The sequence below is a fragment of the Triticum dicoccoides genome, chromosome 3B (genome assembly GCF_002162155.2).
Source record: "Triticum dicoccoides isolate Atlit2015 ecotype Zavitan chromosome 3B, WEW_v2.0, whole genome shotgun sequence".
Taxonomy (NCBI): domain Eukaryota; kingdom Viridiplantae; phylum Streptophyta; class Magnoliopsida; order Poales; family Poaceae; genus Triticum; species Triticum dicoccoides.
The window spans coordinates 270,689,134-270,705,505 of NC_041385.1; the positions used below are offsets into that span (position 1 = coordinate 270,689,134).

Below are 16,372 nucleotides of genomic sequence, written 5' to 3' on the forward strand. Positions count from 1 at the left end.
ACTGGTGCTAAAGTTTTTTAGTTGCAGCGGTTTTTTAGTCCCACCTCACTCGGCTAACAAGGTTTTTACCACCTTAAATATGTTACTTCTTAAACTATCACAACCACTTGGTCTTCAGTGAACTCTATGTGTAGGGTCTCTGGCTGCAATACGAGTCTTCGCCGGTTCTTAAACCGGGGTAGATTCCTATTGACAATTTAGATTATACACAAAAAGATCATTGATGATCAATGTATTTTTAATGTATATTTTTATATGTTTACACGGACGAAAACTCATCTGTTACACTGGCATCAAACTTTCAACCCTTTCGGACATCATTTGCTATTTTTCATACATTTACAGATTTGTTTTGAGCTAAATGACTCTCAAATTGAAAAGCACTACAAATAACCTCTGAAAAGGTTGAAACTTGACATGGTATCATCATTTCACCCACATAGCATGTGCAAAAAAGTAGAGAGGGTTATGACAAAAACTGGATGCACTTCGTGTACAAACTGGACAATCTCTTTTGAAGTATCAGGGTTTCGGACAAAAACTCATCTGTTACACTCGCACTTCATTTTTTTAAACTTATTACAACTCCAAACTTTTTTTGCGTTTAGTATGCACCATTCAAAGCCACGTCATAAAATTTCAACCCTTTTTGACATCATTTGCTATTTTTCATGCATTTACACATTTTATTGAGCTAAATGACACGGAAACTGAAAAGCACTACAAATAAACTCTGAAAAGGTTGAAACTTGGCATGATATCATTATTTCACCCACACATGTGCGAAAAAGTAGAGAGGGTTACGGCAAAAACTGGATGCACTTCATGTACAAACTAGACAATCTCTTTCGAAGTATCAGAGTTTCGGACGAAAACTCATCTGTTACACCGTCACTTCATTTTTTTAAACTTATTACAACTCCAGATTTTTTTTGCGTTCAATATGCACCATTCAAAGCCACGTCATAAACTTTCAACCATTTCTGACATCATTTGCTATTTTTCATGCATTTACACATTTTTTTGAGCTAAATGACACCGAAATTGAAAAGAAAATAAATAAATAAAAGAAAATAAATAAAACAACTCAGAAATAAATAAAGAAACTCTAAATACAACATAAAATAACTCAGAAATAAATAAAAGAAAATAAATAAAGTAGAAAAGAAAAACATAATATAAACAAATACTCTACGCGCTGCCGAGTGGACCTACGTTGCCTTGGGACTAAAATCAGGCCCATAAGGCCGAGCAGGCCCACAGGACAGCGTAACAAAGTTAGCCCCGAAAGCCTGCTAAAGAGAGGAGCTCGAGAGAGTGACCGCACTGGGGCTTATAAACCAGTGCGTACGCCTCTCGGCTAGCGAGGTGGGACTAAACTTGCCGCACAGGACCTGCGCCAGCGCAGACCTTTAGTACCGGTTCTTGGCACCACCCGGTACTAACGGGTGGCCTTTAGTACCGGTTAGATCCACAAACCGGTACTAAATGTGGTCGCTTCCCACCGTTTGGGCTGACCAAATTTGACCTTTAGTACCGGTTCGTGGCTCGAACCGGTACTAAAAGCCTCTCCTTTATATATAGCACTTACGAAAATTTCAGTTAGTTTTCTTCTCTGCTTCTTCTCATCGTCGCGCTCGTCCACACGTCGCTGCCGCGCCCGTCCCCGCGTCGCCCCTTCGCCCTGTCGCCGCCCCGTCACCGCGCCCATCGCCCCGTCGCCGCCCACATTTTTTTGAGCTAAATGACACTGAAATTGAAAATAAAATAAATAAATAATAAAAAAGCAACTCAGAAATAAATAAAAGAAACTCTAAATACATCATAAAATAACTCAGAAATAAATAAAGCAGAAAAGAAAAAACAACATAAACAAAAACTCTGCGCACTGCCCAGTGGATCTGCCTGGCCTTGGGACTGAAATCAGGCCCATAAGGCCGAGCAGGACCACAGGGCAGCGCGGCAAAGTTAGGCCCGAAAGCCTGCTAAAGAGAGCGACCACACTGGGGCTTATAAACCAGTGCGGACGCCTCTCAGCTAGTGAGGTGGGACTAAACTTGTCGCACAGGACCTGCGCCAATGCATGCCTTTAGTACCGGTTCTTGGCACCACCCGGTACTAACGGGTGGCCTTTAGTACCGGTTAGATCCACGAACCGATACTAAAGGTGGTCGCTTCCCGCCATTTAGCCTGGCCAAATTTGACCTTTAGTACCGGTTCGTGGCTTAAACCGGTACTAAAATCCTCTCCTATATATATAGCACTTACGAAAATTTCAGTTAGTTTTCTTCTCTGCTTCTTCTCGTCGTCGCGCTCGTCCACATGTTGCCGCCGCGCCCCGTCGCCGCCTCCGCCGTGCCCGTCCCCACGTCGCCCCTTCGCCCCGTCGCCGCCCCCGCCGCGCCCAGCCGTCCCCCTCGCCCCGTCGCCGGCCGCCGTAACATCATATACAACTCTTATTCTTTTTTTTTTTAATTTTTTTATATTTTTAGTTTATATAAATGCATGTTAGATTAATGTCGATTGTTAGATGATTATATAGAAATGTTAGATATTAATGTCATAGATGAATTAGATAGAAAATAATGTAGATATATTAATGTTAAATGTTAGATGAATTAGATGAATTAGCTAGATATATAAATTTAGGTATATATATGAGATTTGATGATCTAATAATTTATTAAAAGTTTACTATAGAACTAGTTGATCTAATAATTAATTAAAAGATTTAAAAAATCACTATATATGAGATTTTAGTAAGAAGCTTATAACTAGTTTATTTTTAGTAAGTGCTTAGTAGTTGAATTAATAAGACTAGCTAGTATAGAACTGCTAGTAAGTGTTTATATCAATTAATGTTTCAACTATATATGAACATAGGAAATGTCTGATGACGAGAATGATTTCGTTATGTGCGAATACTGTGAAGACAAGTGTGGCACGTGCAATAGAAATTTCCTAGTTGATGGTAGGCGCTTCACCATTAAGCTGGATGAGACCTACGAAGTGAATGTAGTAAGTCACAACGACAAGTCTTTTTTCGTAATTAAGCATATGCTTCATTTGCTTCAACTTATAATTTAAATTTTTACTATTCTACTAGCGTATCCCTTGCCATGCAAAAAATTTTATATTGGATAAGATAGGTTTCAGTACTATGAAAACTATGGAGGTAAAGAGAGTTACTTGAAGACCGAGCATGGTTATACTTTCCACGCAAAATTATACAATGCAGACACCTACACCAATTTTAAATGCAAAACTTGGCAAACACTATGCAAGGCTTATGCATTTGAGCCTGATATGGTTATCACCTTTGATATTCGTCCGGAAGATGATATTGAAGGTAATACCGATATCTGGGTCGATGTGCAGATGCCTCCAGTTCTACCATTATGTGAGTGTTCCTTAACCATATTTATGTCTTTGATATTGTTTATTTCAAAAATAGTTGACAACTAATTTCTATTGACAACTTATTTCCATTCAATCAAACATGTCCGGTGCTTGGTAGACATGACCGTCCACTGTCCCGGGGCTGAACTAAATTCCGAGGAGATAAGTCAATATGTTTCATGGCTTGAGGATCTTGATGCTGTCAAGAGAAATTATTTTCCCAAACTCGCAAATCTTAGTACTCAAAACGTGCGACCAATAGTGTTCGTATTGAACTACAATCACGTGTATTTAAGAAAGATGGTAAGATTTTTACTATTTGTCCTCAGTGCATCTTTTGCATACATTATTTTTTAAGCTAAACTTCGTTACTAAGTATGTTACTATACGATGTTCTTCAACAGGGACTCCTGATGATAGTTGTGCCTCATTGGATCTCGACTAACGTTCGCATGTCAATGGTTAGCTTACGATCAAGACATCCTACATTGCACACGAGTGCATTCAGAATTTCCAGAACCGAGGAATGCTTAATAGTGAAAGACTAGAGCAAAATTGTGAATGATCGCAGAGAAGCAATCAGAAGCGCAACCCATAATTAGGAGACAGGTTTATCTGCATGCTCCAATATGATGAATCAGAAGAGCTACACATGTTCTATGCCATTTTACCCGAGAGAGAGCAGTAGGAGCGATTAGCTAGTTCCTACTCTTAGTACTCGTCGTCTCATGTCCGTGTTTCGTCCTGAACTTAATTATTAATGAATGTTTCTTCTTTAAGCTATTGTTGGTGGTGATTACATAATGATGATAAAAATAGTGGTGATGACTATATATATATGATGATTATTAATTAGCTAGTGTTGTTGTTGGTGATGATATGAGATGCAAGAGTTTTTATATTAATATGATGAAAGGAAAAATAAATGGAAATCAATCTCTAAATTAAATGGAAAACACAAAATTAGAGGAAAAATAAATAATAAAACCAAAAACCCCAAACATTTTAGTACCGGTTGGTGTTACCAACTGGTACTAAAGGGTTCCCCACCCCCGGCGCTGGCACGTGCCACGTGGTGGCCCTTTAGCGGCGGTTCGTGCGAACTGGTACTAAAAGGGGGACCTTTAGTCCCGACCCCTTTAGTGCCGGTTACAGAACCGACACTAAAGGGCCTTACGAACCGGTGCTATAGCCCGTTTCTGCACTAGTGCAAGGTCAAGTCCTAGTCTTGACACTGGTGCTTGCATTTTTGGGAGACGTTCCTATCAACTACGAAGGCACCTATGGTGACCTTTCCAATCTCAAGATGATATGTCAGCTTAGTATCTCGGAGGTGCTAATGGGGTAGATGTGCATGTGTTCATGAGTGTATGTATGTATGTATGAGCGTGTGCATGTTAAAAAAGATGCTCTTTATAAGGGCCTCTTTAATTCATGAAAACGCAGACAAAGGAAAAGTACTCCCTCCGTCCATAAGTGTTTTAAGCTTAGTACAACTTTATACTAGAGCTAGTACAAAGTTGAGACACTAATTTTGGAACGGTGGGAGTAAATGATTGGAGTTGCATGCCCATTTGAATTTTATAGAATCAACAAGGAGTGTTTGATGCAACCGGACAATCAAATGTGAATTGTGAAAAAAGGTAGAAGTGGAAGTTAGATTGTCTATAAAATGTAGTAAAAAATATTTTATAGAAATAATTTCTACGGGATCCAATATTATGAATTAAAAGACCAAAATAGAAAAAAATCCTAAAGATTTCAATCATATGAAAACATATAAAATTCCTTCGAATTCAAAGGAGCCCTAAGCGTTTCCTTTCGTAAATGACCAATCCTGCTACTTTAAAGCCGCAGCTTCCCAGGGGCCAGCTCGCAAAACTTGTCCTCCCCTCTCGTCCCCGTTTTCCTCCTCTCCCCTCGCCTCCGCTCCGCAAACCCCTCCTCTTTCGCAAACCCTAGCTCTCGCCCCCGACGCTCCATTGCCGCTCGAGTCGCCTCTTCACCGCCGTCATGGGCTCAGGTAAACCCTACCCCCTCATTTAGTGCCCTCCGTTTTCATCTTCTCGATTCCCCACGGTCTGGATTGTCGCTGTTTCTCTCTCTCACGAGGGTTTCTTTCCGTGATCGTTTCCTGTTTCTTGGTGCGCTTGGTGCCGATGGTTAGATGCGGACATGGAAGACTACGGTTTCGAGTATTCGGACGACGAGCCGGAGGAGCAAGACGTCGACATCGAGAACCAGTACTACAACTCCAAAGGTTTGGTTCCTCGTGCCAATTTTACATCCCTTGGTGATCCCTATCACTGTTTCGAGTTGCGGTCCCGTTACTGGAAGAAATCTCGATTGGAGTATTATTAGTCCAACTTCCTCCTGCATCGTCGTTTTGTACTGGTAGTGGGGTTCCGTTTTGAATTTTGATGTATGGTAATCGCCTTTGTTTGTACTGTGCAGTGCAGTTGCCAGTTTAGCTGCGAGGTGTGTCCCGTTAAGTGTGAAGTGCGTTTTAGTAAGGACATCGAATGAATAGCTAGAATCTAATTTTGCTTTGGGAATAAATCTGTTTGTCGAATTGACGCCCGTGTGGTGCTTGTTGGGTTAAGTAGCCCATCCTTGTGTGGTTTGTCTTAGTCCTACCGTGCCCTTTCGCAGTTAACAGCTAAAGTTTGTTCCGGCGAACACTTCTGTCTCAACTAAAAGGAAAATACAAGCAACTAATGGACACTCAAGTTAATTGTGGGTAGTCTGTTACCATTTAATTTATATAGGCCAAGCTGCCGTAGAAGTACGGACAATGTGGCTTTGTATATATTTTGAAGCAAGGATATGAAGACTCTGCTACCCTTCTCATTGCTTTAATCAAGAGTTTCATTCTGACTGCCATACACTTCATTCTTCAGTTCTGCAATAGTATATGCACTATCTGTTCTCCATCTCTTTGTTTTTCCATATTAGTTGAACTAACTGTTTGCTCAAATTGTAAGAGAGAATCGAAATAGTATTTATGGAAAAAATCTTCATTTTTATAGTTATCATTTATCAATGACCACCACAATACCAGATGAAGCCTAACATCTTCCCTTTCCTGCCCTCTTAGTGGTTGTTTGGATACTGAGGATTAGTGATGGGATATAGAAAATGAGTTTTTAGCTGATTTCTAGGAAAACCGTTTTTGCTATCCTTTTTGTGAAAAACGTGTTTACAGAAAACTTTGTTTGGGTTAGAAAATTAATAAACTAGGTCCATAGAGTTTTGTGTTTGGATAGCAAACATTAGCCTTATCCTACCTCGCCCGTGACCTTCCTTACTTTCCCATTGACGAGACTTCCACGCTCGACATCGTCACGTACGAATCCACCGTCCAGACTGCTGCTGTCCTTCCTTCCGGCCACCACGACAACGCATGTGACCGACCTCGACTGACTCCGCGCGCGGCTGACGGCAAGGGCTTCCGTTGGCCCCCGAGGTCGTTGCCCTCCCCTGCACTGATCCTTTCTTGGGTCACTTCCCCTTTGACCTCCACTAGTTCTGAACGCAGTTGCCGTTGAGGGCTTTCGATGGTCCCCGAGTTCGTCATCCCCCTGAACTGACTCTGCCGCCTGCTGCTTCTCGCGTCCCCTCCGGCCTGCACGACTCCACAAGCAGCCGCCGGCGAGCGATTGCTCTGCTCCCCGAGGTCGTCGGGCTAACCGCCCTTGTCGTGTCCCCTCTGCTCTGCACTACTCCGTGCGCAGCCGCTGGCAAGCGCTTGCTCTGCTCTCCGTTGGAATCCAGTTTATATAAATCGTGTTTATGGAATATACCTGAAATCTGAGTTTTTGGAAAGCTAAGTTTTCTATATTCGCTGATTAGTTGGAGTTGCCAAACAGGATTTTAGTTTTTATACCGTTTCCCTGGTTTGTGGAGATCTGGTTTTGTATATACCACCTATCCAAACAACGCCTTAGGTAGGATTTCTTAGGATTTTCCCTTCTTTGATTTGAGAATTCTGTAGTGTTTTCTAGCCTTCTAACTGAATTAAGGGCAACCTGGTGCATGTAGCTCCCGCTTGCGCAGGGTCCAGGGAAGGGTCCGACCACTTTGGGTCTATAGTACGCAGCCTTTCCCTACATTTCTGTAAGAGGCTGTTTCCAGGACTTGAACCCATGACCTCATGGTCACAAGGCAGCAGCTTTACCACTGCGCCAAGGCTCCCCTTCAAAAGGGCAACCTGGTGCATGTAGCTCCCGCTTGCGCAGGGTCCAGGGAAGGGTCCGACCACTTTGGGTCTATAGTACGCAGCCTTTCCCTACATTTCTGTAAGAGGCTGTTTCCAGGACTTGAACCCATGACCTCATGGTCACAAGGCAGCAGCTTTACCACTGCGCCAAGGCTCATGTAGGCTGCTTAAATTTCGCCAGTTGTTTATATATATAAGATGGGTGTGTCTAGGGCACATCTAGATGTGCTCTCGTTATTGCACATCTAAGTGAGTAAATTAAGTATAGAGAGAGAGAGAGAGAAAAGAAAAAGAAAATATCTACATGATTCTCAACATAAGATCAATGACATAGGACTTAGATGTGCAATACTTATAGGACATCTAGATGTGCTTTAGCAAAACTGATATAAGATTCTTATTTTGTGATTTGTGACTAAATACCCTCACGGTGCAATGTGCTGGACTCAGGTTGGAATTAGTTCCAAGTTTAAGCTTATAGACTCGTCAAATGTTTTTTCCTGTGTTTCTACTTAAATTATATAGGAACTAGGAAGAGGCTGGTATGTATTAGTACTTGCTTGCGTTAGACAAATGTTTGGGAAACTTGGTCGTATAGAATGGGAAGATATTTGCTAGCCACTGTGATGCCCTAGCCACCTCCTCGATATCCTGCTACCTTTATTTCTTTCCTCTCTTATATCCAGGACTATATTTGGATCTTTTTAGCCATCATTGACACTGGGAAGCAGAATTGATTGTGATCAATCTGATGCCTCTCTTCCAACCAGTGTCTTGGCTGTCCTACCACTTTTGCAAAGGCCTGGGATCCTGCTAAAAGCTTAATGCTCTACTTTTTTCGGCTCCTTTTAAGAAACATTCTATTTTCAATTTTGTAACATATTTGTTACTCTAACGAAGATGCTTCCAAAGAAACTTGTATGTTCTTCTAAAATGAAAAAAGAAATGCATATGCATTGAGTCTGCACATTTGATTTTACATGAAAGTATGTTTCTTTATCAAATGTATTGGTATTTCATTTTCATTTACTACACTTATTTTAATGGAAGATGCCACATCACTGTGTTCAGTTGTTTATACTATTTTCATATTTCGCATCTACTCTATTAGTTTATTTGTTTACCTTAACACACACACACACACAGATAGATAATATATCTGATATTGACCACTACCTAGGCTAATGCTATCTCCACCATCCACTACTTGCTATCGAGATCTGTGCAAAGAGAGGAGATAGAGATTATTGTCACCTCAGTCGTCAGGGTGGACCCCACACACCTGCCACACACAGAACCCACCCAACCTCTCTCTGTCTTGTTCACTCTCCCCATCGCTCTACATGTAAGGGATAATTTTATATATGAAAGATTGTTTGGGTTAGGATGATTTTATTGTTTTCTACATGTAAGGGACTTAACATGTGGTCGTCTGTTTTAGCAGATGGATCAAAATAAAATAGTGGCTTTACTCTAAATGGAAACCATGTTTTTTTTCTTTTGGACTGGTCTTTTAATATGGTAGAACTTAAATACTAGGATTATGGTTGTCCTATTTTGTGCACTTTAGGCAATATACAGTTATTTATTTTATTTATCTATGAAATTTAAGCAAATTTACAATTTCATTAACACATTCTAGTGGTTGATGGTGTTATGCATATGTTGCTGCACAGTATGATGTTGAATGAGTATCCTTCTGCAGGTATGGTTGAGACAGACCCGGAGGGTGCACTTGCTGGTTTTGATGCTGTAGTTCGCATGGAGCCTGAAAAGGCGGAATGGTAAGTATTTTTACCTATTCCGATGCACTATTCTGTTTTATCTGCAATTTCCCTATATTTGCTCCAGCACAATGTGAATGCTCAAGTCTATGAAGTGTCCTATCTGATATATGTGCTACTATCTGTTATCCTTAAAGGTTGGAGCTTGAGGCACTAAGATGTTGGGTGTGTAAATTATATGCTTTGCCCACAAGCTGTCACATGTATTCTGGGCCTATCAGTTAGGACCAAGCGTTGGTTGTGGATAAATTTAGGTCATAAAATGGAGTCATTGGGACTTAGCCTGATATGAAATAGCTTGTGCCGCAAGTGGAACTCTTTACTGAAGAATTACTTCTTTTTTGGATTTTGGAAGCTTTTACACTCTTAAGGATGAATGTTTTTATTTCGTTAATCAGTTATTTTCACTAGGCAGTAGCTGCTGTTAAGCAACAGAAGATATGCGAAACAACCTTAAACTATGCGATGTATTAGATTATTAGTTTGCCCTGAGGACCTCGGTGCGCCTATTCATAATTTATTTGGTGGGAGTCCAGTTTCAGGTCACTGTAGTCTAGCTGAGGCTAGTAGCAGTTAGATTAACGACAGATTGAAGAAAATGAAAAGAGGCAGCAAATACAATGCTCGAAAACCAGCTAAAATTTTCACATAGGAGTCAGTGGAACTCTACCATCTTAATATACTAAACACTTTGCATGCCTACTTGTTAGGTTATTGGTCAATTCCTTGAAAGCTATTGTTGACATGTTCAGCGCCTGTTACAGGCAGTTCTTGGTCAGGACTGGTATTGTCCTTCTATTAATTGGACATTACTTTGTAAAATCGAGTGCCTTGACCCATGCTTCCAGTGAAGCAACAAAGGCAATATTTAATCGGTCTAGTTGAATTATCACTCTTCACCCACACTGTTTCCTCAGTGAATTTAACTGTTGCATAAATAAACATTTATGTTGAGTTGTCTAATTTTTATCTTTTAATTATATATATGTTCATAGGGGATTCAAGGCTCTTAAACAAACTGTGAAGCTTTATTATAAGCTGGGGAAGTACAAAGAAATGATGGATGCTTACAGAGAGATGTTGACATACATAAAATCTGCTGTGACACGTAACTACAGTGAGAAATGTATAAACAACATAATGGATTTTGTTTCTGGATCTGCTAGTCAGCACTTCAATCTTCTGCAAGAGTTCTACCAGACAACACTTAAAGCTCTTGAAGAGGCAAAAAATGAGGTTAGGTTTGTTCTATTATTAAAACTAGAAAAATATTATGATCTACCAAACGATTGGTCTTCATGTATTATCATTGTTTATTGTGCAGAGATTATGGTTTAAGACAAATCTGAAGCTTTGCAAAATTTGGTTTGACATGGGGGAGTATGGTCGCATGAGCAAGGTGCTTAGATATGTTCTTGTCATTACCGATTACTTGCTTCCTTCATTCCTTAGTCTTTATGCATTTAATTCACATATATCCATTTACTGACAGATACTGAAGGAGCTGCATAAATCTTGCCAAAAGGAAGATGGTTCTGATGACCAGAAGAAAGGCACACAACTTCTAGAAGTCTATGCTATTGAGATTCAAATGTACACTGAAACAAAAAACAACAAAAAGTTGAAGGTTAGTTATCTGTTCTTGTGTACCTTCATTATTGTTTCTTTAGAAAACTTTCACTCTTCTGTTGTGTGCAATTGTGTTACTTTTCGCCGTGCCATCTTCTTGTAAAGCATTATGTGGGCACAGCTAAATGCTACTCCCTCCGTCCCATAATATAAGAGTGTTTTTGACACTACACTAGTGTAAAAAACGCTCTTATATTATGGGACGGAGGGAGTATGTGATTGCATACAAAGTTCAGATGTTAATGGCTTGTTTCATCGAAGGATTCTGAATTATTAGCTGATTCTTTTGGGGGTATTTGTCATTCATTGTCATCTGGGATTGGATAGAGTTATAATTTTTTTTCTCGCTTAAGGGAAATATGCTTAGCTTTCAGGACTGTAATATCTTGTGTACATCATCGGTCATGGGAGAAAATGGGTTCTTTTTTCAGCTTTGTAACCTGAAACCTGCAATTGTGATATGCATCATTTGTATTCTTTGCAACATTAGCTTAAGAGCATTAATCTTATTGAGAATTATGCTTCTTTTTGTAGTATCGTGTCTGTTAGAATGAAACGCACCACCTGAATTGAACTGTGTGCTGTTGCAGGAATTGTACCAGAGGGCTCTTTCTATTAAATCAGCAATACCTCATCCAAGAATTATGGGTATAATTCGTGAATGTGGTGGGAAGATGCACATGGCTGAGAGGCAGTGGGCGGACGCAGCGACTGATTTCTTTGAAGCATTCAAAAACTACGATGAAGCTGGCAATCCACGGAGAATCCAGTGTCTCAAGTACTATCATAAGCACATTTTCTCTGTCATAACTCATAACTTTGTATAACTCTTTGTGATTCCTATCATAATTTTCCTTTTGCTGCGAACTAGATATCTTGTTCTTGCCAATATGTTGATGGAGTCTGAAGTGAATCCCTTTGATGGACAAGAGGCCAAGCCGTAAGACTTCTGATGACATTCTCTTAAGTCTTGTAGGTTGATTTTCATTACTCTCTGTAACTCCTTACATTTCTGCAGGTACAAAAATGATCCTGAAATCCTCGCAATGACAAATTTGATTGCAGCATACCAGAAGAATGACATCATGGAATTTGAGAAGATCCTAAAGGTCAGTGCTCTTGAACAGATGCCATTTCCTTGTCTGCCACAATCCTAAACTAATATTTTTTGGTTCACTGATTCCATTGTAATTTTCGTGTTTTTTTGCCAGAGCAATAGAAGAACAATAATGGATGATCCTTTTATCCGTAATTACATTGAGGACTTGTTGAAGAACATCAGAACTCAAGTGCTGCTCAAGCTCATTAAGCCATACACAAGAATAAGGATTCCATTCATTTCACAGGTGGATATTTTACAGCATATCCACACTTTGCTAGCCAGATTTCACTTTTCATATGCACAATATGTGCTTGTTCTCCATCAGATGAACACAAGCAATTTATCGTGATAACAAAATTAACATGAATGATACTTTATGTGCTTGTTCTGCTTTAAAGGGGTTACAGGACATACACCATGAAGGTTGATCATTTCTTTAGTTCTCTTTGTTAAGTATAAACCACCCCAGTTCAATTCAAAACATAACATATGCGCGCACTTAAATCTAGCAAAGTAATGCAGTTCTTTTGCAGCATGGAAGTACAGTTTTGTAAATCATGCCATATGTGTGGCATTTAGTTAATCTTAACATCAACTGTGTGTGTTTATAGGAGCTAAATGTCCCAGAAAAGGATGTTGAGCAGCTCTTGGTGTCATTGATTCTGGACAACCGTGTCCAGGGCCACATAGATCAGGTGAACAAGCTGCTAGAATGCGGTGACAGGTGCGTACTCTCACCTCCTTCCTTTCTTGACATATTCTTCGTAAGCAAGTTCTGAGATTTGCAAATTTTATTCAGGTCAAAGGGAATGCGGAAATATCAAGCCATTGATAAGTGGAATACTCAGCTCAAATCTATTTACCAGACGGTGTCCAACAGAGTTGGGTGAGAGATGGCAGGTTTCCATTAGTTCCTGCTGGTTGAGTTGTTTTGGTATATGGGGGCTTAAATGTGAAGGACTATCTTGTCCGTGAGTAAAGTAACTTGTCACTAATGAACGTAGCACTCCAGTTGGTCGATTATATCCTCTTTTATCTTTTCCGTGATTTGGCCAGCGGGATGCTGGGATTTTGTCCTGAGCTGAAACGGCCCTGCTAGTTCCTATTTCATCCTGCCAAGATTTCACTGTGGTCGAAAACTCGGTATCGATGTGAATAGAGAAATGCACAAAACTAGCATGGTCAAGTATTTAGTTAGTTCATTTAAATTGAATTTGACCATGGATGCTGCGCCACAAATGTCTCAGCTTGCATCACCCTTCGCATATTATTGCCTGGCGTTTGGCATCTTCGTATATACTATTAGGTGTTATCTCTAGCTTATACGTGCACACGTCTCTCATGATGAATTAAGGTTCAGATGTTGCATGAATTCACTTTGTCCGAACCGTCAATGCCTTGGTAAACCCATCTGCGAGCTGGCCTTCAGTGCGGATGAATCGGAAGAAAATTGGTAAACCCATACGCGACTTGGCCTTTGGTAGCGTCGGTGTCGCGAGGACGGGTTGTCCCCGGCACACCGCAACGGGCCGCGCTCGGCGCTGTAAACGGGTCACAACAACATCTAGTAGCAGCAAGTTTGATCAAGTTTATAAAAAAATTTATTAACATTCACATAACAACACCAATAACATTAGATCCATCTTGGTATGAATTTTCATATTATATTTATTAGGTATAATAGGTGTTAATATTTTCTAATATAAAATTGGTCAAACTTAGCAAAGTTTGATTTCAGACAAATCTAATATGCGGAGTAAAAAGGATCGGAGGGAGTACATAATTCCCACTATCCTATTTATCTCAACATGCTCACATGCCACCTCATCAAAGACCCACCACTACATGAGAAAAAAGATTTCCATTATTAGTTGATTTTGTAAGAATTTGTGAGAAACTTGTATTTATTGATTCTGGGCGAAGCCCTAATTATACAAGGATTTGGGGCGCCTCCGGAGAGGCGTCCGTTTACAATAAGCGCCTGTGGCGCGAGAAGACGCCCGTACGACGCTTTGGACACATACGACTCTTACGCTAATGACGTCGCTTTATTCTTAACACTCCTCCTTTTACAAAGCTGCTTCTTCTATGTCTTGCATCTTTGTATAGCTTTGAGAATATTGCTCTTAATCACAAGCGTATATGATCTTGAATAATTTCTTCAAAAACCCTGTGGGAAAAAGATGAGGAGAATAGAACTTGATATGTTGTTAAAACTCCAATTAAACCCAGTAGGAAAATAAGGAAAAAATGTTACAACATATGTTATCGTCTCTTTGATAACTTATATAAGAAAATCTTGAGGATAAAACTCATTGGTAAGTTTAGAGGACAATTAATATGTCTTGTATACACTCATTAAAAACCCCGGTGGGGAAAAATAGGATGTATGGCATATATTCTTATGTTGATATTACCTCATTAAAAACCTTGATGAGAACCATGAGAGTAAACTCATAAAGGGAAAAAGAATGCAATATAATGTTTGAACAGGTTATGGTTTAGAGAGACTCTCCCCTAATCTTTGCAAATCTTGAAGTCGTCGCATATCAATCCCATGAACATATTTTCAAATGTTGAAGCTGAGAGTGACTTTGTGAATAGATCAGCTAGATTATCGCATGGTTTGACTTGCAAAATGTTTATCTTCCCTTTGTTTTGTAATTGATGGGGAAAAATAATTTAGGAGAAATATGCTTAGTGATATTGCTCTTTATGAAACCTGTTTGTATTTGAGCAACACAAGCTGCATTATCTTCGTAGATAATGGTTGGAGATTCGATAGAACCTTTACCACATGATTTTTGTATGTGGTTTATCATTCTGCGAAGCCATACACATTCACGTGTTGCCTCAAATAAAGAGATTATTTCAGAATGATTGGTGGATGTAGCCACTAGAGTCTGTTTGGAAGACTTCCATGATATGGCTGTCCCACCATGTAGGAACACAAAACCGGCTTGTGATCTGGCATTGTCGGGGTCAGATAAGTAGCCAGCATCAACATACCCAATCATATCAATGTCCAAATTTCTCTGAAATTAAAAGAATAAGCCAAGATCCTTTGTGCCTTGGAGATATCGAAAGATATTCTTAACTACCGTCCAATGGCGTTTAGTAGGAGCTGCACTATGTCTAGCTAGTAAATTCACTGCAAATGCAATATCAGGCCTCGTGCAATTTGCAAGATACATGAGCGCTCCAATGGCACTGAGATATGGAACTTCAGGTCCTAATATCTCTTCTCCATTGTCCATTGGTCTAAATTGATCTTTCTCTACGTCTAGAGATCGAACTACCATAGGAATTTTGAATGGATAAGATTTGTCCATATTGAATTTCTCCAATATTTTTTGGATATAGGCGGTTTAATGAACCAAAATACCCGAGGGAAGGTGCTCAAGTTGTAATCCTAAGTAAAATTTGGTTTTACCCAAATCCTTCATCTCAAATTCCGTCTTTAGGTGATTGCGTGCTTCATCAATATCTTGTGTGGTTCCAGTGATGTTCAGATCATCAACATACACAGAAATAATGCAAAATCCAGTTTGCAGACCTTTTTATGAAAACACATGGGCAATCATCATTTTTGGAGTATCCTTTTTTCAAAAGGAACTCACTGAGTCAGTTGTACCACATGCAACCCGACCGTTTTAAGCCGTATAAAGACTTATTTAGTTTTACACAGTATGCGTTGCGTTTGCGTTTGGATTCGGGATTGGGACTCCATCAGGAACCTTCATGTATATGTCCGAATCAAGTGAACCGTAAAGGTAAGCGGTCACTACGTCCATCAACTGCATAGATAGACGATTTTGCATTGCCAAAGATATAAGATATTGAAAAGTGGTTGCACCCATTACTGGAGAATATGTTTCATTGAAATCAATGCCGGGTTTCTGCGTGAAACCTTGGGCTACAAGCCTTGCTTTATATCTCACCACCTCGTTGTTCTCATTTCTTTTACGAACAAAAACCCATTTGAATCCCATGGGGAAAACTCTGGGAGGTGTAGGTATTGCTTTAGTGAATACCTTTCGTTTATTGAGCGAGGCTAATTCTGCTTGGATTGCATCCTTCTATTTAGGCCAGTCGGAGTGTTTCTTGAACTCTGCCATGGTCTTTGGATCATGATCAGTGAGAAGGATATCTGCAATCTTTTCAGCAAAATATGTCTACAGTCATAGTCTTACGGTCAAATGATTCTCCAGAATCAACATAGTTGATGGAAATTTCCTG

The 16,372-nt window shown here is 39.9% G+C and overlaps 1 protein-coding gene across 1 annotated transcript; it reads left to right on the top strand.

Annotated features, from left to right (window-relative positions):
• Positions 1-5,281: 5,281 nt before the first annotated feature.
• On the top strand, positions 5,282-13,354 carry LOC119275880 (COP9 signalosome complex subunit 2). The gene is made up of 12 exons (XM_037556810.1): positions 5,282-5,422; positions 5,567-5,659; positions 9,324-9,402; positions 10,398-10,638; positions 10,727-10,801; positions 10,895-11,029; positions 11,622-11,809; positions 11,903-11,971; positions 12,050-12,140; positions 12,243-12,377; positions 12,745-12,857; positions 12,933-13,354. The coding sequence occupies exons 1-12, from the start codon at positions 5,413-5,415 to the stop codon at positions 13,021-13,023; spliced, it is 1,320 nt and encodes a 439-aa protein (XP_037412707.1). The 5' UTR covers positions 5,282-5,412; the 3' UTR covers positions 13,024-13,354.
• Positions 13,355-16,372: the final 3,018 nt, after the last annotated feature.